The sequence below is a fragment of the Pleurodeles waltl genome, chromosome 9, assembly GCF_031143425.1.
Source record: "Pleurodeles waltl isolate 20211129_DDA chromosome 9, aPleWal1.hap1.20221129, whole genome shotgun sequence".
In the NCBI taxonomy this organism is placed as follows: domain Eukaryota; kingdom Metazoa; phylum Chordata; class Amphibia; order Caudata; family Salamandridae; genus Pleurodeles; species Pleurodeles waltl.
Window position 1 is genome coordinate 341396519 of NC_090448.1, and position 25944 is coordinate 341422462.

Genomic DNA, 25944 nt, shown 5'->3' on the forward strand with positions numbered 1-25944 from the left:
TACACAGCAGCCAATGAACATCATGGAAAAACAAAAACTACATGACCCAATATCAGTCATGACACGTGATGAACCATAGAGGAGGAAGCCTATAAAATGTTGAATCACACCAAGTCACTCCTCTTTCTTTGCTGCTTCGCAGCCAGATAAGTGTGATTTTGTCTTACTATTTGTATGTTAAATAATGTTTGGAGCGGGCCTTTCCCCTCCTTATAAGCGCTCTTCGGAGCGCTTTTACTAAGTGGAGTGGGAGTAAGGGAGCAGGACTCGCGCTTGCGCGGTCCTAGTTACGGCCGTGGAGATGTTTCCCTTCTAGTTTTAAAAAGTTTTGAGTTTACGATCCGCGCTCGCCGTGAGCGCGTTTTATGGCCCCACGTCGGTCTGCCTTAACTTTTTCTTTTATTCGCGCGTGCGAGACCTCGCTTTGTCTCTTCCCGCACGCGCCTGACGGCTTAGTGGTGTATTATTGATCGCTCGCTGGGAGCGCTTTGTTTAATCTAGTTTTTTCACGCTCGGCTGAGTGTGAAAAAAATCAATATTCCTTCCTTATTTCAGCGCCGGCTTTCACCTCCAGCATCGTCTTCCGCTTCATCCGGTCATTCTTCAGAGCAGGAGGACGCCCCTCCACGTAAGCGCAAGAAGAAAGCCCACCACCAAGAGGCTCCTACCCCGAAGGTGTTGACTTTCGAGCCGGAAGACATCGTGCACCCCAGATCCTCTCTGTGGTTGCCACCCCCTGAGGTGGCGGACTATGTAGAAGCCCACATCAGGCATGGGTTTGATAAAGATATCCGATCTAGACTAAGATCTGAGTGCCCCAGACCTGACTTTCCCTCCAAAGTCACAGAGACTCCAGAATTAGATCCTACCCTTGTTACGTTCCTCAAAAAATCAGCCAAGGATCTGAAAAAGGGTATCGATCGCGCCTGGCGTGGATGTCAGGACAAACTTTTAGACGTATCTGGTCCGTTAACTAAGATTCTGGAATTGGCCTTTCAAGCCAAGGAATCGGATGATCCCATTAACCCGGATATTCTAGTTGGTTGGGCTCAGAGGGCGCTATGCTTCTTGGGCAATGCTAATTGTGCTATTTCGTCTGAACGACGCAGATCGGTCTTGATGAAACTAGACCCCAAACTGGCAGACTTAGCTGCATCAGAATCTGGGCCCGTGGCTCAGGGCTTACTATTTGGTTCTCCTTTCATGAAGGAACTGGCTAAGTTCGTATCCACCTACGCCAGTCTGGATAAGGCACAAGGATCCATTCGGAGAGTGCTGCGTCCACTTTTTCGAGGGGCCGGACGCTACAGAGGGCGTGCCTTCGGCCGTTTCAATCAGCAAAGCCCCTATCGTGGATCCTTCCAACAGGGAAGAGGGGGTTTCCAGGGCTACGATTCCTCATCCACCTTTTACCCATCAAGACCTAGGTATGGTCGAGGCAGAGTCCGCAGAGGAAGAGCGAAAGGACAACAATCTTTCTCCCAGGACTCGGGAGCCACAGGTGAGCTTGATTTTGAGTTCAAAAGTAATATTGGGGGGCAGAACTCAGAGTTTTCTAGAGAATTGGCATCTTATCTCTTCAGATGCCTGGGTCCTAGAGACCGTTCAGGGGTTCAAACTAGAATTTTACGAGACCCCTCATCAAACATGCCTTCCCAGGCAGGGGTGTTTTTCCCATCTAGAGCACAATCTTATTTCCGCAGAGATTTCAGCTCTGCTCAAGAAGGGTGCTGGTATCAAAGCTCCCCTTCACCCTTCAGGGTTTGTCAGTCCAGTCTTTCTGGTAGAAAAGAAAGGGGGCGGATCTCGCCTAGTTCTAAATTTAAAAGACTTCAACGGTTTTTTGCTATATCGTCTTTTTAAAATGGAAGGGATCCATTTACTAAGAGATGTTCTCCAAGAGGAAGACTGGTTGGTTCGCCTAGATCTAAAGGATGCTTACTTGACCATTCCTATTTTTCCTCCACATCGGAGGTTCCTTCAGTTCTTTTGGGGAACAGAATGTTACGAGTACAAGGTCCTCCCTTTTGGCCTGTCATCTGCCCCGTGGTATTTCACGAAGGTCATGCGGCCAGTAGTAGAATTTCTTCGCTCCCAAGGGGTCAGACTTATCGTCTACCTAGACGACATCCTAATCATGGCTCAAGATCGAGATCTTCTGTTGGATCACCTCAATTGGTCGGTGTCTCTTCTTCAGAGTCTGGGTTTCATAATCAATGCCCAGAAATCTGTCTTGATCCCCTCGCATCAGATAGACTTTCTGGGTTTCCAGATAGACTCTATGCGGTCTCTTCTGATTCTTCCTTCAGGGAAGATCCGGTCAATCAAGAGAGAATTGAAGTCTCTATTATCCAGACAGACTGTTTCCTTGAGAGCGATTGCTCGCATGGTGGGCCTGCTATCTTCTTCGATTCAGGCGATTTTTCCGGGTCCTTTGCATTACCGAGCCCTTCAGCGTTTGAAGATTTCTCATCTTCAGAAGGGTCTCAGCTATGCAGATCAGGTTCCACTGTCGGAGGAGTCACGTGCAGAGATGCATTGGTGGCTAGATCATATGGAAGCCTGGAACGGCAGAGCCATATTCAGCTCTCTCCCGGATGTAGTGATAGAGTCCGACGCCAGTCGTTGGGGCTGGGGAGCCCGGTGCGGTGCAGTATCCACGGGAGGCAGATGGTCCAGCTCGGAGTTGAATCTCCACATAAATTGCTTGGAACTCCTAGCAGGCGCATTCGCAATCAAGAGTCTTTCTCCCATCAGAGCGAATTGTTGCATTCTTCTTCGCATGGACAATATCTCGGCAGTGAGATATGTCAACAAGCTGGGGGGAACTCGTTCCCGCATTCTAGCAGAAATAGCCAAGGAATTCTGTCACTTTTGCCTTCAGCACAGGATTTCTGTGGTGGCGGAGTACCTCCCGGGGACCAGCAACTTAGTGGCAGACTGGAACTCTCGTCACCTGAGAGATTTCAGCGATTGGAGGTTACATCCCAGAGTTTTCCGGACTCTGTCTGCGAAATGGGGTCCTTTTTCGATAGATCTGTTTGCATCTCACCTCAATCGGCAGATGAAACGTTTTTTCAGTTGGAGACCAGATCCGGAGGCATCGAGGACGGATGCGTTTCTTCAGGACTGGTCTCAGGAGCTGAGTTATGCATTTCCGCCTTTCCTGATGATTCCCAGGGTTTTGGCCCAGATCAGACGTCAGCAAGCGGAATTAGTGTTAGTGACACCCCTTTGGAGATCGCAAGCGTGGTTCCCGATAGCAATGGAACTCAGTTGCGATCATCCAATCCTACTTCCCTTCCGAGAGAATCTCCTCCAGGACCCTCAGGGCTTGTTTCACCCGTTGATTCTGGTAGGCAAGTTGTCCCTGATGGCATGGCGTCTTTCAGGCAGAGATGGGTCATCCCAGGACTTTCGCAGGAGTCTTCCGATTTCATTGCAGGTTCCTGGTCCGCCAGCACTCACAAGAGATACGCTTCGGCGTGGAAGCGATGGAGTGCTTGGTGCAGTTCCAGGAGTGCAGATCCTTCTTCAGCAGGTAGCTGTCTGGTCCTAAATTTCCTCTCTTCCTTAGCAGCGTCAGGGTTGGCGTACCGTTCTATTAATAATTACAGGTCCGCTATTTCTGCAGGCAATTTACCAGTAGAAGGTAAACCCATTGGTGAATCCCCTCTTGTGTGTAAATTAATGAGGGGTATCAGATTAGCGAACCCTCCGCGACCACGTTATTCGTCCCTTTGGGATGTTAATGTGGTTCTTAGGTTTTTAGAATCCTGGCCTGCTAATAGATTTTTGTCTAGAAAACAGTTATCAGCTAAACTTACCATGTTATTGTGTTTAATATCATGTAAGAGAGTGTCAGATGTTAGGGCTCTAGATTTGGCGGGGAGAGTTTTTTCTCCTGATGGAGTTGTTTTTTTCCATCTCCCGTAGAACTAAATGCAATTTAAAATCTGTGACTTATCCATGTTTTGTGGACAACCCCAAGCTTTGTGTGGTTCAATGTCTCAAAGCTTACGAGGTAAGTACAGAAGAGTTTTGTTCTGATATGGGGGGTCAATTACTCATTTCTCTGGTTAAACCATATCATCCTGTTTCATCAGCCACTCTAGCTAGGTGGATGCGTTGGTTGCTGAGTGAAGCAGGTATTGATATTTCTAGGTTTGGTGCACATTCGGCCAGAGGGGCTATGGCATCAAAGTCTTTGGCTTTAGGTTCTCGTTTGGAGGACATTTTAAAGGCAGCAGATTGGTCTTCACCTTCTACGTTTAAAACTTTTTATTATAAACCTATTGTTGATATAGCCTCTGCAGTAGTGAATCAGCTTTGAACAAGCATAATCTGAGCCTCCGGTCCTGACATAGAATAAAAAAAATTCTAGCTTTCGCGCTAAGAATTTTTCAATTCTATTAAGGACACGGAGGCGAGGATTATCCCACCTCACGGTTTATACATAATGTTGGAATGTTATGATATCTGTTGATATGATGAGCAAATTACTGTACGATAGTGCTTTCCCACCCTTTTGTTTGGTAATATAAGTATTTCTTATGTTATTCAGTTATTATGGCCTGAATTTTTTCATTTATTCTAGGAAATGATGAGAAGTAAGGAAATCAGACGCGATTTCGTTCTTCCAGTCAAGTGGGATGCCAGTTCGTCTGCCTTTCGGTATTTCGTTCATAAGTTTTGGATTGAGACTTTTGTTGCTTTTGTTGCGTATTTTAATTTTTGGTTTGAATTTTGAATTGGACAAAGAAAGAGGAGTGACTTGGTGTGATTCAACATTTTATAGGCTTCCTCCTCTATGGTTCATCACGTGTCATGACTGATATTGGGTCATGTAGTTTTTGTTTTTCCATGATGTTCGTTGGCTGCTGTGTATAAATAAAGCATGGAAAGAGAAGCATAATCCTCACCTCCGTGTCCTTAATAGAATTGAAAAATTCTTAGCGCGAAAGCTAGAATTTTTTTTATTCGTTAATATAAACATCAAGGTATGTGTTCATCTTTCAGATGTTGGTAAATTAAAAAGCAATAAGCTAGGTCATAGGAGCATTTTTTTTCACAGTGCATGGAAATGCCAGAGATTGCAGCATTTAGCAACTTTTAAAAACAAATTATTATTCAGCGCCATTGTCAGATGAAAATTTAGGTAATGTAATGCCACAAAAAAATCTACCAAGCTAAAGGTGCGAGCAAAAGTGCTTGGCCTGCCTGTCCCAAGCCACACATATTGTGCTGCCATTTTACTTTCCGTCCTTTTGCGTCAGAGAAGTGCTTCATATCCATGCTGAAATTCTATGTCAGGACCGGAGGCTCAGATTATGCTTCTCTTTCCATGCTTTATTTTTAACAGCAGCCAATGAAAGTCATGGAAAAACAAAAACTACAAATCCCAACACTTGTAATGTCACGTGATGACCATAGAGGAGGAAGCCTATAAAGTGTTGCCTCACACCCAGCCACTCCTCTTTCTTTGCTGCTTCGCAGCCAGTTAAGTCGTTTTTCCCTTCTCTACTGATAAATTGTATGTACTTTTAATTGTGTTTGGGAGCGGTATTCCCTCCCTTTAAAGCGTCCGTTTGGATCGCTTTACTATTTGTGGAGTGGGAGCAGGGGAGCGAGGACTCGCGCGTTTGCACAGTCCTCTTACAGCCGGTGCTGTATTTATTTATTTTATTATATATATTTTTATGGCGCGCGCTCGGCCTGAGCGCGTTATCCGGAGCCGTGCAGCCCTTGTGCACGTTCCACTCCGGAGCTTCATTTTGAAGTATTCGCTAGTTGTTTATTCGGCCCCGGGAGGCTACATATTTACAGGATTTACTCGCGCTCTGCAGCGAGTTGTTTGCTTTGCCCCGCTGGGCTGCTGACTACTCGAGCCCCGAGGCTTCCTGAGCCGGGCCGAGTTGATTTTTATCTTCTGCCCCAGGAGGCCACATATTTACAGGTTTTCACTCGCGCTCTGCAGCTAGGTGTTTGTTTTGCTCCCGGGGGGCCTGCTAACTACTCGAGACCCGAGGCTTCCTGAGCTGGGCCGAGTTGATTGTTATCTTCTGCCCCAGGAGGCCACATAATTACAGGTTTCACACTCTGGGCCGAGTTGAGGGGTCTCTGACTGTAAGCTCTGGCTGGAGCTCAACATAATTAACTTTTAAGCCCTTTTGGGCAATTTCTTGTTCTTTTGAACAGTATCAGCTAAAAAAGGCTCTGCCTCTGTTATTTTACCTCAGTTTCACCGGCTCAGCTCCCCACCTACACCCCAGTGCTTGTACACTGGGGTTGAAATAAATTATTATTCAGGCTGGGCCTGTTTGCAAGAATATATTAAACTCCTCACAGGGCAGCTCCCTCCACACTCTAATTGATGTATGCTTCTGCCCTGCTTTCTCCAATTGTTATTTCTGCTCCCTTGGAGCCCTTCTGCTGTTTCAACAGTATGGCTGGCTACGAAGACCAAGCCGTGGATTTGTATTATCTGGTTGAACCGGCTGGTTCTTTTGACCAAGGTTGGTATATGCTCTCGTCAAGTGCGTCACTCGATTAATCAGGCTTTAGCTCAAGCCATGCAACTCATCAAATGCCACATTTTGAGTTTTGGGGATCAGGGCTGGCTAGCCCCATCTGGCGCCCAACCCACTGGGGAATCTTCCCTTTCAACGAGCACGCAGGCTTCTAAGCTGAATACTAACCTGCATGCTGGGGACTTTGAAACCCTTATAAGAAATATGGCCAGGGAGCATGACTGTAATGCGGGATCACAAAAGACCTCCAAGGCTACCAAGACCCCCGTATTAGATCCTACTCTGCCTGGCGCGGATGCCAGGATAAAATTTTGACCGTTTCCGGTCCTTTAAGATTTTAGAGTTGGCCTTTCATGCCAAGGAGTCGGGTGAGCCTTTCAACCCGAACATTCTAGTAGGTTGGGCTCAGAGAGCTTTTGCTTCTTGGGCAATGCCTTTTGCGCCATATCTTCTGAACGCCGCTTTTTGGTGTTGATGAAGCTAGTCCCCATGGGCAGACCTCGCTACATTTATCCAAAGGCCTTCAATCTTTCTCTCAGGAGTCGGGAGGCACAGGTGGACTGGATTGTAAGTTCAGATGTACTGTTGGGGGGCAAAACTCAGAGTTTTACTAGATACTTGGCGTCTGATTTCTTTGGATGCGTGGGTCTTAGAGACCACGTGGGGGTTCAGGCTAGAAATTTACGAGTCCCCGTCTCAACAGGGCTTTCCCAGGCCAATATATTTTTCCCCTCAAGAACAAAAAATTTCAGTTCTAGTAAGAAGGGCGCCATTGTCAGGGTTCTTCGTCACCCTTCAGGTGTTGTCAGTCCAGTGTTGCTAGTGGACAAGATAGGTGGCGGTTCCAGTCTGGTGCTATACTTAAAAGACTTCAACGTTTTTTTGCTATATCGTCATTTCAAATGGAGGGCATCCATTCACTGAGGGATGTTCGCCAAGAGGGAGACTGGTTGGCCCGCCTAGATCTAAAGGACACTTATCTGACCATTCTTATTTTTCCTCCTCTTCGGAGATTTCTCCAGTTCCATTGAGAGACCGAGTATTTTGAATACAAAGTTCCCCCCTTTGGTCTGTCTTCCGCCCCCTGGTGTTTCTCAAAGGTAATGAGTCCGGTCATGGAGTTCCTTCGCTCCCATGGGATCCAGTTTATAATTTATCTAGACGACATTCTAATCATGGCACAGGATCAAGACCTTCTGCTGTCTCATCTGGAATGCTCAGTGTTTTCTATTTCAGAGTCTGGGCTTTATTATCAATGCCCAGAAATCCATTCTGGTCCCATCTCAAGGGGTAGTTTTTTCTGGGTTTTTCCAGTTAGACTCGATACAGTCTCTATTGATTCTTTCCCCCGGGAAGATTCATTCGGTCAAGAGAGAGTTGAGGTCTCTATTACCCAAGCAGACTATCATTGAGGGCGATTGCCCGCCTGGTGGGCCTGCTTTCTTCTTCAATACAGGTGATATTTCCGGGTCCTTTACATTACCGAGCCCTTCAACGCTTGAAGATACCTCATCTTCAGAAAGATCTCAGTTATGCGGATCAGTTTTTGCTCTCAGGAGTCTCGTGCAGAGATGAATTGGTGGTTAGGGCATATGGAAGCCTGGAAGGGCAGAGCCATTCTGTTCTCTCCCAGATGTAGTGATAGAGTCCGACACCAGTCGCTGCGGCTGGGGAGCCCGGTGCGGATCAGTGTCCACGGGGGGCAGATGGTCCAGCACGTAGTTGTACCTACACATCAATTGTTGGTAACTCCTAGCCGGCTCATTCGCTATCAGGATCTCTCTCCCGCCAGGGCGAACTGTTGTGTTCCACTTCGCATGGACAATATCTCGGCGGTGAGATATGTCAACAAGTTGGGGGAACTCGTTCTTGCATCTTAGCGGAGATAGCCAAGGGGTTTTTGGCATTTTTGCCTTCAGCACAGAATTTCAGTTGTTGCGGAATACCTTCCTGGGACCAGCAATTGGATGGCAGTCTGGTACTCTCGACTCCAGAGAGGCTTCTTCGATTGGAGGTTACATTCCAGAATCTTCAGAGTTATTTTCTGCTCTGTGAGGTCCTCCTTTTTCAATAGAGCTTTTTGCGTCTCGCCTTAACCGGCAAATCAAACGTTTTTCAGTTGGAGACCAGATCCGGAAGCATCGTAGTCGGATGCCTTTTCTTCAGAACTGGTCTCAGGAACGGAGCTACATTTTTTTCCCCTTTCATCATGTTTCCCAGGGTTTTGGCTCAGATCAGACGGCAACAAGCGGACTTGGTCCTGGTGACTACTCTTTGGAGTTCGCAGGCATGGATCCCGTTGGCAATGGAGTTGAGTTGCAATCTTCTGCTCCTTCTTCCCTTTCGGGAGATTCTTCTCCAGGACCCTCTTTTACATCCATTAATCTTGTTGGGTCAACTATCCCTGATGGCTTGGCGTCTTTCAGGGAAAGATAGAGCATCCCAGGACGTTTGCAAGAGGCTTCCGAATTATTTGCAGGTTCATGTCCTCCAGCACTCACAAGGGTTACGCTTCGACTTGGAAGTGATGGAGTACTTGGTGTAGTTCTAGGAGTGCGGATCCTTCTTCAGCAGATTGCTGTCTGGTCCTTCATTTCCGATCCTCTTTAGCGGCATCAGGTCTAGCTTATCGCTCTATCAATAATTATCAGTCGGCTATTTCGGCAGGGCATTTTCCCAGTGGAGGGTACCCATTGGGGAATCTCCTTTTGTTTGTAAGCTAATGAGGGGTATCAGATTGGCCAATCCCCCCCCCGTCATCGTTTTTCTTCCCTTTGGGATGTGAATATTGTCCTTCGTTTTTTAGAATTTTGGTCTTCCAATAGTTTTTTGTCTAGGAAACAGCTGTCAGCTAAACATAACAACATAGTGAGTTTAATTTCCTGTAAGAGGGAGAGTGTTTTCCCCGGAAGGGGTTTCATTTTCTATTTTTCGCGTAGAACTAAATGCAATTTGAAGAAAGTGTCTTATCCCTGTTTTGTGGACAACCCCAAACTATGTGTGGTGCAGTGCCTTAGAGCTTACGAGGTGAGTACAGAAGAGTTTAATTCTGATATGGGGGTCAATTACTCATTTCTTTAGTTAAGACTTATCATCCTGTTTCTTCAGCCACCCTCGCAAGATGGATGCAATGGTTGCTGAATGAAGCAGGCATTGATATTTCTAGATTTGGTGCTCATTCTTCCAGAGGAGCCATGGCTTCAAAGTCTTTGGCTTTGGGTTCTTGTTTAGAGGACATTTTAAGGACAGCAGACTGGTCTTCTTCGACTTTTAAAACCTTCTATTGTAAACCTATTGTGTATATTGCATCAGTGGTGGTGAATCAGCTTTGAACAAGCATAATCTGAGCCTCCGGTCCTGACATAGAATTAAAAAAATTCTAGCATTCGCGTTAAGAATTTTTTAATTCTATTAAGGACTCGGATGCGAGGATTATCCCGCCGCACTGTTGTATATGTTTTATTGTGGTGCATATTATTTCTTGAAGTTCATGTACAAATTACTGTATTTCAGTGCTAACCCACCCTGTTTAGTAGTAGATATAAGTATCACTTTATGGTATTCTGTTTTTATGGCCTGAATTTTCCTTTTTTTCCTAGGAAATGACTAGAAGTAGTTTCGGCCCATTCTGGTATCGTTCAAATTCCAGTCAAGTTGGCTTCCAGTTCTTCTGTTTTTTCAGGACTTCGTTTTCAAGTTTCTAGTTAAGACTTTGACTTATCTGTTGCGAGTTTGGACAAAGAAAGAGGAGTGGCTGGGTGTGAGGCAACACTTTATAGGCTTCCTCCTCTATGGTCATCACGTGACATTACAAGTGTTGGGATTTGTAGTTTTTGTTTTTCAATGACTTTCATTGGCTGCTGTTAAAAATAAAGCATGGAAAGAGAAGCATAATCCTCGCCTCCGTGTCCTTAATAGAATTTAAAAATTCTTAACGCGAATGCTAGAATTTCTTTTACCCTTTGCCACACATTGTACACGCCCTCCAACTTTGTTTTTCACTGAAAAACATGCTCTTCAATTCTGTAGAGAAATATCCCTCAAGCATGTAAGTTATTTACCACTTGCCCGCATTAAAAATTAATGTACATCAGAAACTATTCATAAAATGAACAAAATACACTAATGCTGCCAATTACGCAAACAAAATAATTAAAAGTCCACTGGGACAAGATTAGCACAATGATGTTAAAATGTAGTTCCCGAAGCTCTACTTCCTTGGGACCATCATAGGAAAACAAAACATTAAATTAGCTTTGTGCGAGCCATCTGAGCTACTTTAGCTCCTTCCTCCAGCCATCCTATAAACAAAGGCTGGCTTCCAAGGAGCACCTTTTCACAGCTAATGCTTGTCACATCATTTGGGGCTGAAAGAAAACAGGGACACTTTGCTAGCTGTTTGAGGCATCCTGTGTCGGCTACTCCATGCACCATACCATCCTGCTCCTAAAACATTTTTTGGTCTGTCTTCTCTGACTGGAAAATATAGGGATATAAGATGTCTCGGAGTAGCTGACCATAGGACACAGGACTGATGGCGCCCCTATTCGGTTTAATCTATGCTCTAGAACATTACCCCAAAAATCCACACACTCATAGATGCTTTAAACACGCCTATTTCAATGTGCAATCCTCTGATGGAATTGTTTCTATTGATTTAAAATGACTGGGAGTAAAATTACATGCCGCAATAATCCCCAAAGTGCAATTGCATGCTGCAATATTTTCATTTTTGTGCCACAATTATTTTTAATCTATGCCGCAATTTCCTGTGTGTGGGGTCCGAGTATACCGCTAAATCAAGTATTGTGTTTCAAGGAACCTCCCAGATTATCATAGTATGCAAGGGTTTAGGTACTGGTTGCTCCCCTCCCGGCAAACCTTGTGAGTGGGTACGTCAGTCTGACCCTGGGGTATAAGGCTTGTAAATGGCGAATCTATATTTAACCCTTTTTGGGGAGGAGGGGGTTGTAGTTTGTTTTGTCAAGTGCAATTTTGTATACATTTATAATTTTATGACTGTATGCCTGATGGTCATCCTGTGGAAAGGTTATGCTCAGTATCGTAGGCCTGAGTTGGTAGTGGTAACAAACAGACACGAAATGCTAGACGCTTGATTGGTTCATTAGAAAAAGTTATGCCAGGTGCTATAGGTCTAATCTGTTTGTTATGAAAAAAGTACAAGGGCATTACGCCTGACTTATTTATTATAAGATTTTAGCACACCCGACTGATGGTTAAATGAAGTCATGCAGAAATGTGACTGATGATTTTAATGTAAATCTTGTAAGTACCTGTAACGAGGATGATGTAGAGGCTAGGATAAATGCATCTTATCAGCTCCCTCGGTCTTCAATTCCCAAACAAAGTAGCGATCTTCAGGGTGTTCTTTTATTATTTTATTTTTTACATTTTATGTTTACGAGTCTTGACTAGGAGGCTGTCCCCTGATGTCCCATTAAATGTTACTCTTTTTTCACCTTGAAGTAAGGCAGTTTTCAAGGTACACTTTTTACTTTGTCTCTGCTTTAAGGCATTTTCAATTTTCAGTCTTTGTTTTCTTCGTTGTTGGCCACGATGCTCAGGTAGCAACTTTTTCTATGTTTATACCAAAATACAGTAAGGATAATGAATTAGGTAATCAGATGCAAATTTTACATCATAAACGTGTAAGGAATGGGGAAGACCAGGATGTCAAATAAAGGATATTACAACATTGACTTACATCATGACTACAGGCACTCCCATTTCAGGAGACACTGGAGCATCTCATTCGGTCATTGTCTGTGGAGGAAAATGCAAGTTGGGAGGCCTGTTACTTACACAATTACATAGAAGTCTATGTTTCACGCGATAGCATTAGTGAAGTAATTAAGGTCTCGGAGTAGGTTGAGGTCCCTGGCCCAAATGGGATTCTGAATATTGTTTCTAAAACCAAATCATAATATTGGGCTAAATGCTTGAGTTATTTGCTCACAAATTATCCCCCAGTCATGGTGGGGATCGATATTTCACCTAATTTATAAGAAAGGGGATTCTACTAATGCACGTAGTTGTAGAATGAGCGTTTTAGAGGTTGATTCTAAGTATTATGCCCAATTACGTTTTGAAGCTCTAGAGGCATTGGCCAATGGTGCTAATTTAGCCCCAACCCAGAAGATTGGATTTAGACTAAAAGTAGCGTTCTGGCAATGCTCATTTATAATTCTGCACTTACAAGATCCTGCAGTTTGTTCACCTGTTTTTGCGGACCATAGGATGGCCTACACTCTGGTGGGTCTTTCAATTCTCTGGAAAAATCTGTTTGAATGGGGTGTGCCTCTGCAGTCATTGATGGCCATCCAATCTTTTTATGGAGATCCTTGGGTACATGTATAACTAGACTATAACAATCGGCTTACTAACAAAATTCCAAATAACAGAAATTTAAAACGGGGTTACTTCTTAGTGCCCCTTTTATTTAATCTTTGTACCGCAGATATGGTCAGAGAAATTTATTGTGCAGTTGCAACACCCCAACCAGAGGTCAATCCAAACTTTGGGTCTTGCAATATGCAGCAATCCCTTGATACCAGATCTTACAGCTACATAATTGTAGTGCCCTGTAGATATTTCAAATGCTTACAATCTGAAAAATAAGTTGGTGGTGAATGTTAAACAAAATCAGTGGTTCTTGTTTAAAGTTGTGGATGCTGTAATCCTGAGATGGAAAATTGGAAACTATCCAACAGAAAGGGAAAAAGAAACACCTGTAATTGTGGTTCATTGAGCACGGCCGCCCAGGCACCCGCACATCAAAGGTAAAAAGTAACTGAATCTCGCCTTCTGTGTTTAAGTAACAATTTGCCCTTGCCTGAGTCTGGACCAATTTTGGCAGTTTTTGCCCCAAAATTTGATGCCTTCCTATGGCCATCAAGTATTTCACTGAAGTCTGGTTAATTGTCTAGAAACCAGGTTTGTTTGGACTTCTGAAATTTTTCAAACAGTGTCAGATAATCAGTTTAATTTGCAACGCCAATCCCTCCAATTAATGTCACATGTTCTATGTTTTTTCTCATTTATTGCACTCATCACCCACAGTTACTTTGAACTCTATCATCGGGAAAGAAATCAGTAGCCAAATCATGACCGGGTTTCTTTCAGCAACTAATCTAAAAAAAAAACATTGTTGTCCCTACTCTCAGGCACCCAATGGAACTCTCATTGAACAATAGTTACTTTTAAACAGGTCTTAAAAGTCAGCTACTTTTATACAGACTAGACTTTAAAGAATTTAAGTTAAAGAAAGGGGCACGTTACAGTCATATGCTGAAAACATTCTATTTGATGTTTCCTTTGGCAAAACACATTCGTCAATTTCCACCGATTTCGATTTTTGCTTGTTCCCCTTCATAAATTTAGGAAATTTGGGGGCTCTATTGTTCAAATTGATTTTACACTTGTGAAAGGCGTTTTTGGAAATCTTGCCACATGTACTATGTTGCTGTGATAAGATGTTGGATGTAGGGCATGAACGGCTCCCGAAGGGTTTTATTGTGGTGGCCATAATAATACAGAAGCCGTACATTTGCACTGAGGGGCACGGACCCAAAGATGACAGCCTGTTTGGTAAAGCTCATGAAGATCGCATTGGCCTGTCTCAGTGCTCACCCCTTGATTTGCATGAAATTGAATTGTAGGTTTTATGTTAGTATATGCTGTTGGTTAGAGCCATATGTTCACGTTTGGTGTTTAAAATTGAGGGTTCTGGTCTGTTTAAACAACATATAATTATGCTATGATTTCAATTACTCACCAATATATTATTAATCAGTCAATATTATTAAATAAAGGGCCAAAGCCTGCAGACAGGTATTTTAGTTCCCTTAATCTCACAGTTGGCAAGGGATTTGTTCTTGGTGAACCCCCCTTAGTCAAACCTCATGAGATTTGCACGGTTAGAATCCCTGTTAGGCCCCCTTAAAGGTTGTTGTGTACTGTTTTGCTAACGGTAATTTCCTATATATTTATATTTTTATTATTGTAGGACGGATACTTGCCTTGTGGAAAAGCTAATGTTCAATATAGCAAGCCAGCCTGAGTTGTTAAAAGACCATTTTAAAGGCTGCAGGCCTACATGGATTGGTTTATTGGGCAAAGTTATGAAATATGTCATATGTCCAATCTATGTATTATGAAACATTAAATTACAGGCAGTATTACTGATTTAGTCATTATAAGTAAGCATTTGAGACCTTTACTGGTGGATTGTTATTCCAATCTGTTAAAATCTGTAGATTACTATTTTGTTATATGAATTTTGCATATAACCTTTGTAGGAATTCTTGTTGGTGTTTATTACTCCCTTTGACAAACCCTGAGGGTAGAAAATCACAGAAATTCCATGAAAAAAAAGGTTAAAGTAATGTTATAGTTAGGAATTGTAATAATATCTTATTTTACATAAACCCCTTACAAATTCACTGAAACCACAGTCCGTGTGCAGCTTGGGTTTGGACACCCAATCCCCTTGCAGACTGCCAACCCCTTCCATGCATGGCCTTTTGCCATGTGCAGCTTGCGGTAAAACACTTGGCCTGGCCATACACCAAACGCCTGTGAGGGCCCAACACCCCGCCGTACATGGCTAAAGGTCAAGTACCAGCATCCCGTGGACAGCCAACCCACCACAGCACAACGCCCTGCATGTGGTCAGGTGCTGCGGCCAACAATCCAAGGGGAGTCAACCCTCTGCTGCAGGCCTTGCATGGGTAGGGTGGGGCACAGGGCCAGCCATGCCCCGTCAGTGTACTTCTACTGATGTCACGTCTCCAAGTATCACAGTCCCAGTGTCCATGTGAGAGTCCTTCCATCAATGATCACACCCATGATTCAGAGTTCACGTCAGTTAGCATATCCTCCCAGTTCTGTCAATGTTATATGCTGGTATACTAATCCCACGTTAGTATTTCATGTGGCAGTGCCCCTATGGTGCGGGCAGTGTGTCATCATGTACATCTGTCAGTGTCTCTTTGCCAATGTCCCCACCTCAGTGGCACTGTCTAGTGTCTGTCTCACAAGGCCAATGTCAGTAACTCCTCTGACAGTATCCCACTATCAATGTAAGTTGCCCTTTATCTGTGTTCAATGTCAGTATCCCTGTCAGTGTTAGTGCCTCAGTGTCCTACTCAGTGGCCCATGCTGATTAGAAGTTGTTCGATGTCACTTTTTCTCACTTTCTCTATGTCACAACCAGTGCCCTCATGTATGTGTCCTCGCGCATCGGCCTTGTCCCAGTGTCAGTCGTTCAGTGTTGTCATGTGGTTTGCTTGTACATTGTTGATCCGACCCACGGTCACTGTAAGGTAACAGAAGGGAAGGGTAGGAGCGTGGCTCGAAGAGAGGGCACATGTAGGCGGAAGGGCCGGTGACGGCAGGTGCTTTTGAGAAGCTGGGTCCGCGAGTGTCTGAGTAGGGAGTTGGCGGTGTGCGAGTGAGAGCAGTTTGACACGTGAATGCCTATCTGCAAGCATGTTGATATGCAGACATGTAAATTAGTAATTCCAGCGACCAGTATGGAAGGATGAGGAGATCGAAGGGTGGGTGAGAGCAGGTGAATGATCACAGGTGCCTGTGTGTGTGGGTAAAAGAAACCGAAAACAGATGGATGCACCGAGTTCTTACAGGCATTTCTGTAGTGAGTGTATGTGCTGGTGTGCCCTGCAAGCGCCACTAGTGTCTCTAATGCGCATTGCAAGACAGCGCCTCGGAACAAGACTTTAAGAGGTGTCAATGGCAAATGAGCCCAGGACATTATAGCAACGGTATTATCTGCACTTGGAGTGTGTGGAGTGCGAAGTTACAGCATGTGTTTTCCTTGTCTTCTGTTTGGCGTATGCTGACCCGAAAGCAGTGGGGTAAAATGATAAAGTGACTAATGTAAGTGTGGTGTTGACAGCTTTAAATTTCGCGGGGTCTACTTGCATCCAGTCCTTAATTTGTAAAAGAATAAAAGCCAGGACCTAAAGTATGGCTCAGAAGCCCACGTCCGGCGCTCTCGACTGTAGAGGTTACCAAATACCAAGGCTGTATAGTCCTGGTTCCACCTCCTGCCTCTTTCATCCACCACTGGGCACTCCCTGCCCACTCACCTCAATCTATACGGGTCTTTTTCATGCCTGAGTTCTTTCTTTGTCACTGTTTTACCGCCTTTGACTTTTGGCTTTTTCCCTCTTTTGTGCTTTTCTCTCTTTTGCTCTTGGTCAAAGTCTGATGAGGAAAAATAAGCACTGGTCCCCAAAAGTGAATGTCGGTGGGCCTCCTGTAACCACCGCCTCACATTAAGCACCGCTTGCATACCAGTTTGTTTCAGTGATGGCCTTATCAAGACTGAAACTGTAAAATTAACAGGTAACCAGTTTTCTCAGTGGAGCGACTAATTTCTAAACTCCTTAGAACTGATACGCCCTTTAAACTTGCAGCATTCGTAGTCGACGCAGTCTCTCACTGAGGTCTGCTATGAGTCCTTTGCATGTGCTGATCTTGTCTTGCGGCTCAGCTTTGCAAACATGATATTCAGATTGCAAACCTGGAAGGCGGGTTCATTTTATAAGTTCTGCGGTTTATGTCAGCCATATTTGGGAAAGATGGAGAGAAGGAGTGAACACGAGAGGGCGAAAGAGAATGAGAAAGAAAAACTAAAGAGACACATGAAGAAAGGGAAAGACATAGAAAGAAACAGAGGGTAAAGCCAAATTCTAATTACTCCTTTGTCTACCCACTCACATGTAAATTACTTTTGAAACCAATGACATGATTCATAGAGCTCTGCAAGCCCCCAATCACACTTCCACAGTCAAACTTTGAGCTGTGTTGAAAATTCCAGAAGCTAGGACGTTTTGCAAGGTGGGAGGTTTCTCCTTTCTCAATGTCCATGTTTGAAATATCTTTACTTTATGACCAAAACCAAATCATTATTTCGGAAAAAGCGAAAACCTATTAACTGAGACAAGCTACCTTTAATGATGTCTTTCTCTAAGACATCTGGGCGTGTTTCTGGCCTTCTTGGTTGAAATGCTGCACCTCAAAGCCTCTGGATCAAAATATGATAATTTTCCAAAACTGCGCCTGATCACTTGATCTTCATTTTGATGCTGCATTCCATACACATCATTCTCTCCCCTGCTTTTCTTAGTCAAAGACATATCTCGCTTCACAAGGAAATCAGACTTAAACCAAAACACCTGTTATTCAAAGAAAAACTCTGAAATTTATTGTCTGTAAACTTTCAGTCAATACATCTTCAGCACCTGTCCAAAATTTTAAATATAGCAACTTTGTATATTGCAGAATTAATGTTACATTCAAGGGGAAATGGGGAGGTGGTAAAGTGCTTTCTTTTCATGGCGATGCCCAGAGGAAGAACAGAAAAATGCATTGGTGTTGCCAGTCAAAAATGTGGTCGCTGAACATATTACTTGATGTTGGTATTAACAAGGGCAGGCATCTAGGTGCCTACATAATATTCCAACTAAACCCCAGATCAGCATAGCTAGAGGCCACAACAGACGCTAATAAAAGTCAGAGCCTCTACGTACACCAGTAAGGGGTAAAGGGTAGTGTCTTTTAGTTTGCGGTATCCATCATCTCCTGTTACTGCTGTCTCTGGAGTGTGGTTCTAGAATATTATTAAAATATCAACTGACATAAACATTGTGTCCTAAATATTATCTACAAAATATCCCTCCACAGGAGTTAATAACAGAAAAGCTGCACCCAATGGGACAATTTTTTTGTAAGCTATATTTAGGACACAATATGTATGTAGGACTACGTTCCTTTATATAATACTGTGACAAATAAATGTGCTGTTCACTTCTACATATAGCTCTGTCCTCCAACAGGAAGAAGGTGAATGATCTTGTATGCATCCCAAACATCGTTAGTGGTGGTTTTGACTCATGCAACAGTAGGCTATGCACTTGTGACTGGCCCTAGAGAGCCTACTCGCTCACGTAAATGGGTTGAACCGGCAAGCCTGAATTAGTCAGTTGTAATTCTTGGTTCTCCCCACTCTTCAAAGTCGGTCTTGCTGTGGGAGCTCATGTTTGATCCTCAAACCACTGCTTTAACACTGACATTTTCGCATAGCACTCCCGCCTTTTTCCCTGATCTTTGCAGTTGCTCTGCATCATCATTAACTTTTGCTGCAGTGCCCATTGCATTCGACCTCTGCCGACACTCTTGCCTCTCATTTTGTAGTATTCCTGCCCTTGACAATCTTTTAAATTAGACAATCTTTTGCACTCCTGCAGTAGCCTGTCGGTTAGTGCTGCTGTTTTTTCTTTTACCTTACACTCCAATTACATATTAGCCACTAATATGCACAGTGTTGCTTTGCTTTCTTTTTGCTTTTGGCCCACATCTACAAAAGGATTTAGCATTTTATAAGGACCAAATTGCAGTTTCGGTCCATTAAGAAATGCTAAATTTCCATTCCATATGTACAAAGGCAGATAGGGAAGCACAAAATGCGATTTCTTCCCAGAAGAAACTGCATTTTTTGATTCTCTAAACTGGAAAGGGATTTCTTATTAGCGATTTTCAAAGCACATGTACAAAGCATTTCCTAAATGCGAAAGGGGCATTTAGGAAATTATAATACCATTGACTCCAATCTGATGGTAACTATGTGCAATTTAAAATATTGCACCGAAAATGCATTTTTCAATGTGCTGTGCAGAGCACATGCTCCTAGGGCATTTGTGGGCTTTACTTGTGCACCACTTTTTTGGGGGTGCATCAAGGGGGGCTGGGGAGAATAGGCCCATAGGCACCCTTGGCCTCTCTTTTTGTAGTATTCCTGCCCCTGACTTCTGAATAAGAAAATCTTTTGCACTCCTGCAGTAGCCTTTCGGTTAGTGCTGCTGGTTTTTGTTTTACTTCAGATTCCAATTATATGCACTAAAGGATTTAGTATTTCTTAACGGCCCGAATTGCAATTTCAGTCTATTAAGAAATTCTAAATTGCCTTTCCATATGTACAAGGCAGGTGGGGAATCACAAAATGTGATTTCTACACAGAAGAAATCACATTTTTTGATTCCCTTAATAGGAAATCACAAATAGGGATTTCCTATTTGCGATTTCCTAAGCACATGTACAATTATTTCCTAAAATGAAATGTGCATTTAGGAAATGCTAATACCATTGACTGTAATTTTAAAAAATGCACCCAAAATGCATTTTTTAGAGTGCTATGTAGGGCACATGCCCCTAGCGCATTTGTGGCATTTGTGCGCTTTACAACTGCACCGTTTTATGTTGGGGTGCATCAAGGGCAGGGGTGTAGGCCCATAGGCACCCTTGGTTTTGCATTTTCTAATTTGCGATTTCCCATTAGGAAATCTCAAACTTAGAAATGCAAAACCATTCGTACCTATGCACCTTTAAGCCCATAGGAACCAATGGTGTAGCATTTCCTAAAAAGCAGTTTCTTAATAGCGTTTCCTACTCTGATGGAATCACTAATAGGTAATCACTATTTTGCACATTCCATTTTGCATTTCCTCAACAGTGATTTCTTAGGATTCGCTATTTAGGGAATGCAAAAATTGAGTTTCGAACATATGGCCCACCTTCCATCAAGGAGGATCTGTTCAACCCAAGGGCTTTAAATATCTGTCTGGCAACTAGTCAAGACAACATTTTTGGGACACCAAATTCTGTTTAGACCACTATCTTTTTAATGAACTACTAGAGGGACCATGGGTAAATCTTCTCTGGCACTACCTGACCTCAGTGTCAGTGACTGAACATTTACTGGGGTTCACCATCCATGAGACCCTTAAATGTCAGGGACACTACCTGGCTACACCAACTCTGGCATCAAAGGAGCTTAGTGTCAGGGACCCAGAGTACACAATCCCTGACATCACCCACTCTTAGTGTAAGGGAGTGTGCTTGGTGGTAAGAGTACAAAGGTGAGTTAGTATGTGATACCCCAAGAGGTGGAGACTAGGTTTAATGGTATATCTACTTAGACATCTCTAGGTCCGAGTCAAATCTAAGGATGCATTATGCCTGCGATGGATGACAAAGACTGAAGGGAGCTGCGCTGGTTGAAAGTAGGGTCCTGGATACCATTTCTATAATGACCCATGGGCACACTATCATATATCCCAAAGTTCCTAAAGATTTCAACTCTATATCCCTTAGACTGTTACTAAGGGTCAGGAATGATATAGACACAGATCATCTCTTCAAAGTGCAGCAAAAACAGTTTTAATCTCACAAACAAAAATGGTGACTGGAGCTAGTCAAAAAGTCTTTGATGTTTTTTTCTGGGCACCGGTTTATTCTGACAAACCGAGAGTTCTCCCGCGCGTAGATTACTATCAGAGTAGAACAATTATTTCTTATGTGAAATTTTAGCGTACCCATCTCCTTCACTGGAAGTGACTGCACCTCTACCCTATTAAATAGGCCCAGAAGAGGCTAAAGCATACAGGGACTTTGTTTTCAAAACACCCATGTTGTCTATCCCCGTTAATGAAGAAGCAGTCCTTCTCAGATTACCACTGCAGCAAATTTGGACTTAAAAAAACACTCCAGAGCAGAACACAATCAATGAGAAGATTTGTGGGATGTGTGGAAGCCAAGCACCCAATCATTAGCCACATAGCACAAATTATAAGCATAGCAGTTCACAAACTCTGGTGTTCAGCTCAGTTAGTCCTCCTTTTTTAAGCCACTCTCTGCGTCGGTGGGCGTTGTGTTGTCTTGGGTCTGCTCTGGTTTGGCTTTCATTGGGCTTCCAGCCTCTTTGGTGGGCTGCTTGGCCTCTGCAGCAGGATTTCCCGTGCTGCTTCCCCCTTTCTCCACTGCCAGAGTACCAGCACCAGCTTCCTGCGCCTCAGCTTCACATTTAGCATCGATAATCATGTGTTCCCGCTGTACCAGCTCTTCCAGCTCCTTCTGCATTTACGAAGGAAAAGAAATAGAGTGATTCACAACAAAACAGCAAAATGAAAGCTATATCATGGAATATGAGGGAATCTATGTAGATGAATGATATAGTTGTCTAATGGCAGAAGTGGAACTGTATGGGGCCTGTTACCAGCATGGTAATATAATAGGGTGGAATCTGTACTAGGATTCTTTGAAAGCAGGTATTTATAAAAGCTGCCTTGAGCTTTCATACATATCTTCAAAAAATCAATAGGATGGCTTGACTGGTCCTGCTGAAGAGTGGCAGTATTTCTATGGGCTGCGACTACCGTCTTCTATTTTTTTGCTTCCTTCCTGAGTTGGTCAACTACTAGAAAGATGTAACGCAGCACTGCTCCTGCTTGCATGAAGCTGGACAGCACAGTGCAATTCATCTGGAGGAGCTGCAGCCAAAATCCTGTTATGTGCACCCTTTCCACTGCCCTGGACGAACATATTACTTAACTTCAGTAACGCTTTTTTGTCTGATACTCTATCTAACCGCAGATTCCTCACCTTTTGACTATTCCTCAGGCATCAGACTAGATCTGGAAACGTTTCCAATAGTACCACTGCACACAGGGAGGTGACATAGTGTAGTTCCACGCTGACGTTGTTTCACTGTGGAAATAACACATAGAACTGCATAAAGGTGCCACTCGCATGTGCTGACATCAGTTACTTTATGGACTGCCTGCACCAGCAAATTGGCTTAGACCAGTGTGCAGATTTCTACATCTAGGACCTTATTAGGTGGAAAACAACCCAGTTCACAGAACAGGGAGGATGGGAGGGAGGATGAAGAATCTGCAAGTAGAGTGTCTACCAGAAACATTCAATATGAATATAACTTCCTTATTCTTCTTATAGAAATGTCTAACCACAGATTCCTCAGGTTTTGAATAGACACCAAATGAGTGGGTCTGTAAACTAGCTATCCGCTTTGTTATTTGAGAAAGTATAAGATACAATCCAACTGGCAGAAACCTGCACCCCTGTCTCTCAGGAGAGGGATGCTGAGATAAAAAGGCAGGGTACCTGGAGCAGGTTGGTGACGCCTCGCAATCTGCTGATTTACTTGGGGACCAAAGCAAGGTTTGGCCCAAGAAGTCCTGCAGAACCGAGAGGGCAAAAAGCCCACCTTGACACACCTGACTGTCAGACAGTTGTACTTTATGAACGTATTGAGTGACGCTCATGTAACACCCTTGCAAAGATCCAAAACAGGCACTCCGTGTACCAATGCAGTGGTAGCATCCTTAGCTCTCATGGAATGAGTATTCAAACCTTCCAGGGGCTGTTTCTTGACCAATACATAGCAGGTTTGAATGCCAAGCATGGTCCATCAAGAGATGGTCCTTTTCTGCACTGATTTGCCTTTCTTTACTGCAGAAAATCCCATAAAGGGTTGATCATCTACACTGTGTTCCTGGGTATGAGCAATGTAAAAGCTAAGACCACTCTTAGGACCCAGCTGATGAAGTCTCTCCTCCTTAAAGAAGTGAGGTGGAGCGAAGAATGTTGGTAGGGTGATATTTTGTCCAACGTGGAAAGGAGTCCCCACTTACGGAAGGAAGAAATCTCAGGTTCTCAGGACCAGCTTGTCTGGGAGGAAAGTAGTATTTGGCAGGTTGACGGAGAGGGCTTGCAGCTCACTCACGTGCAGTGCCATTGTTAAGGAGATGAGGAACACAATCCTGTGGGTGAGATGTCGTAGTGGAGACCTGTTTGGTTCAAAAGGAGCATACATAAGGAAGGTTGGTCTTGGCAGCGGGAGGCAAAAAGCTGCACAGTGTCCAGAATGGCTTTGAAGAAGGTGAGTGCCTATGAAGGAGTCAGGTGTGACTTAGGCACATTTATAGTGAACACCAACAAAGTGAGAAGGTTCGCTGTAGTCCGAAGATGGGTAATGACTGTCAAGGGTGAGCCTGCATTCAGCAGCCAGTCTTTGAAGTAGGGGAAGACTGTAACCCTGACCTTCCAAGATGTGCTGCTATCACCACAATCACTTTTGTGAACATCTGAGGGGCACCAGTGAGACCAAAAGACAGGACAGCAAACTAAAAATGCTCCTTCCGCACCATGAACACCAGGAAGTGCCGATGGGCATGCAGGGCAAGTATATGGAAAGAGGCCTCCTGCAGATCCAATCTCATCACTGAGGCTCTAGGGAGGAAGGCATCCAAAGCCTGGACCAGGTGGAGCATTCTGAATTTGTCTTTTTGAAGGAAGGCATTTCGAGGGCACAGGTCTACAATAGGACGAAGGCTTCCACCCTTCTTTGGCACCAGAAAGTAGCGAGAATAATAGCCATGACCCACAACTGGTACAGAAGGGCTTGCACTTGCTGCCGTAAGACAAACAGAGGGTCCTCCATAAGTCATTCTAGGGATGGTGCAAGGTGCAGTGCAGCCGCCCTGAAGAGTAGGGAGTACCCTTTCTGGACCATTTGCAGGGCCCACTCTTCTGATGTTATGAACCTCCAACCCAGTAAGAATTGTTGGATCCTGCGTCCAACCAAGTGACTGTACTCCGCTAAGGTCATGCTAAATAGGTTTGACAGGAGGATCTGTAAGGGATGAATGGTCATCACTTACAAAGCGTGTCGACTACAACCAGATGAGGTGACGGATAGCGACACCAGTGCCAATTGTTTGCCAGATGCAATCTTTGGTATCCAGGCCACAACAAACTGTGAATGAGGTGGCATATCAGACGTCCAATGTGGCTTACATTAGGATAGGGCAAAGATCATCCAGGATGCTTAGTAGGACTTCAGCAACCAAATCCCAGCAGGAAACTAGCACCAACGGGCCTGAAAAACCAAACTAGCAGAGGAAAATACCCTCTTCCCCAAGGTCTCCACTGTCTTGGGTTTCCTATCTGCTTTGGTATCTGAGAAAGTATTAGGCATAGTCCAACTGGTAGAAACCTGCAACCCCAACTCTCAGGAGCAGGGAGCTGAGACAAAAAGGCAGGGCCACCCGAAGCAGGTTGGTGACGCCTTGCGATCCACGGATTTACTTGGGGACCAAAGCAAGGTTTCGCCCATTTACCTAGGAGGTTATCAGTGTCTGCCTCATTTAAGGGTAGTAGTGGGTCAGTGGTGGATTGTGCCTGCTGGGGCACTTCAGTCAGGACATTGTTTTTGACATCTAAGAGGGGATGAGCTGGAGGTCAAGAACCTCAGCTACTCTTCGCATGATTATAGCAAAGGAAGCAGCAAGACATGAGGATGAGACGAGGTTGGAGTGAAGAGAGGTGTCAAGATCACTGCCATCTCTGATGGCATCATACCAGATGTCTTCATGGTATGGTTGGCCAATTTCATATCTTACATCGTAGTCATTATCTGGATCTGCTCCAAACAAAGATTGTGGGATCTTAGATTTGCCTTGCGAGACTAGGGGCCTAAGTGTGATGGAAAGAAAAGGTTATAGGCTGACAGAAATGGAGCGTGGCCTCGGTCGAGGTTGGAGCGGTGCTAATTCTGAGTCACACAGCAGATGTAGACAGCTTCGGAAATCTAGGTTGTGCAGGAACAAGTTGCATGACAGGCTCCAACGTGGATCAACTTCAGGAGCAAAACCAAGAGGCAGGACACAAATCTCACGACTTCTCCAGAGTACAAGGGTGGTGGGAAGGGGCTGAGTCCTGCTTGGATTTATTTTAGGTCTATTAGTGCTTGACGACATAGAGTTTGTCCTCATGGTTTGGTATGGGCTTTGGATTCATTGGCTCATTGATGTTTGCAGTGTTGCCCATGGTGGAGTTAACAGAGTTAGTGTCTATCAGAAAAGACTGAAGTGTAGTGGGTATTAGTTGAGAAAATCTGAAGAATGTAGTGGTGATTTGACTTGACCTTTAAGTGTGGGTCTGTATTGTGTTATATGGAAGAGGGTGGCACTGTTGTCCATCCTACCTAGGGTCAAATGCTCTGGGTTTAAAAGCATAGGTACCAAGAGGATGACAGGGTTAAGCATTGCTGGTAGGGTATGTTACCTGGGAGAAAGGTTATAGGGTGGCAAGAAGCTTCATAAAAAGGTTTAGGGGTGGTATTACCCTCCAGATTGAAGGCCCAGAGAAACGTGTAGAAAATGATGACAGTGGATCAGAACTTTATACTGTACCTGCAACTTCCAGACACCTAATACTATGAGAAGAGGGGATGGCAGTAAGCAGATGGTGGTTATCCTCGTGCAGAAAGAGGGGAAGCAGATAGATGTCCACCCCTCTGTCTCACCCACACCTTGTAGTGGTTGAGTAATTGCAAAACGAGTCACTGCGGTAAGAGGAAACTGGGCGGATCCACTAATTTAGAGGAGCAAACTGGACTATGGCAATATGACAAATAAGTTTAAGTTATCAAAATGCTATTATGGCTATCCTCTTCAATAACAGTGCATAGGTACTGGATACATGAGTCAAATAAGGACATGACCTCGAT

At 44.1% G+C, this 25944-nt stretch overlaps 1 protein-coding gene and 1 long non-coding RNA gene across 2 annotated transcripts in view; one reads left to right on the forward strand and one right to left on the reverse strand.

The window, feature by feature from the left end:
• The window catches only part of LOC138259282 (uncharacterized), a 228093-nt gene that overhangs the window by 138969 nt on the left and 63180 nt on the right, over nt 1-25944 (forward strand). The gene's annotated exons all lie outside the window — the stretch shown is intronic.
• Nucleotides 17751-25944, reverse strand: part of SIRT2 (sirtuin 2) — a 176042-nt gene continuing 167848 nt past the window's right edge. The window contains exon 16 of the mRNA XM_069206900.1: nt 17751-21485. Within this exon, the coding sequence (XP_069063001.1) occupies nt 21240-21485 (246 nt within the window). The 3' untranslated portion in view covers nt 17751-21239. The remainder of the gene's footprint in view (nt 21486-25944) is intronic.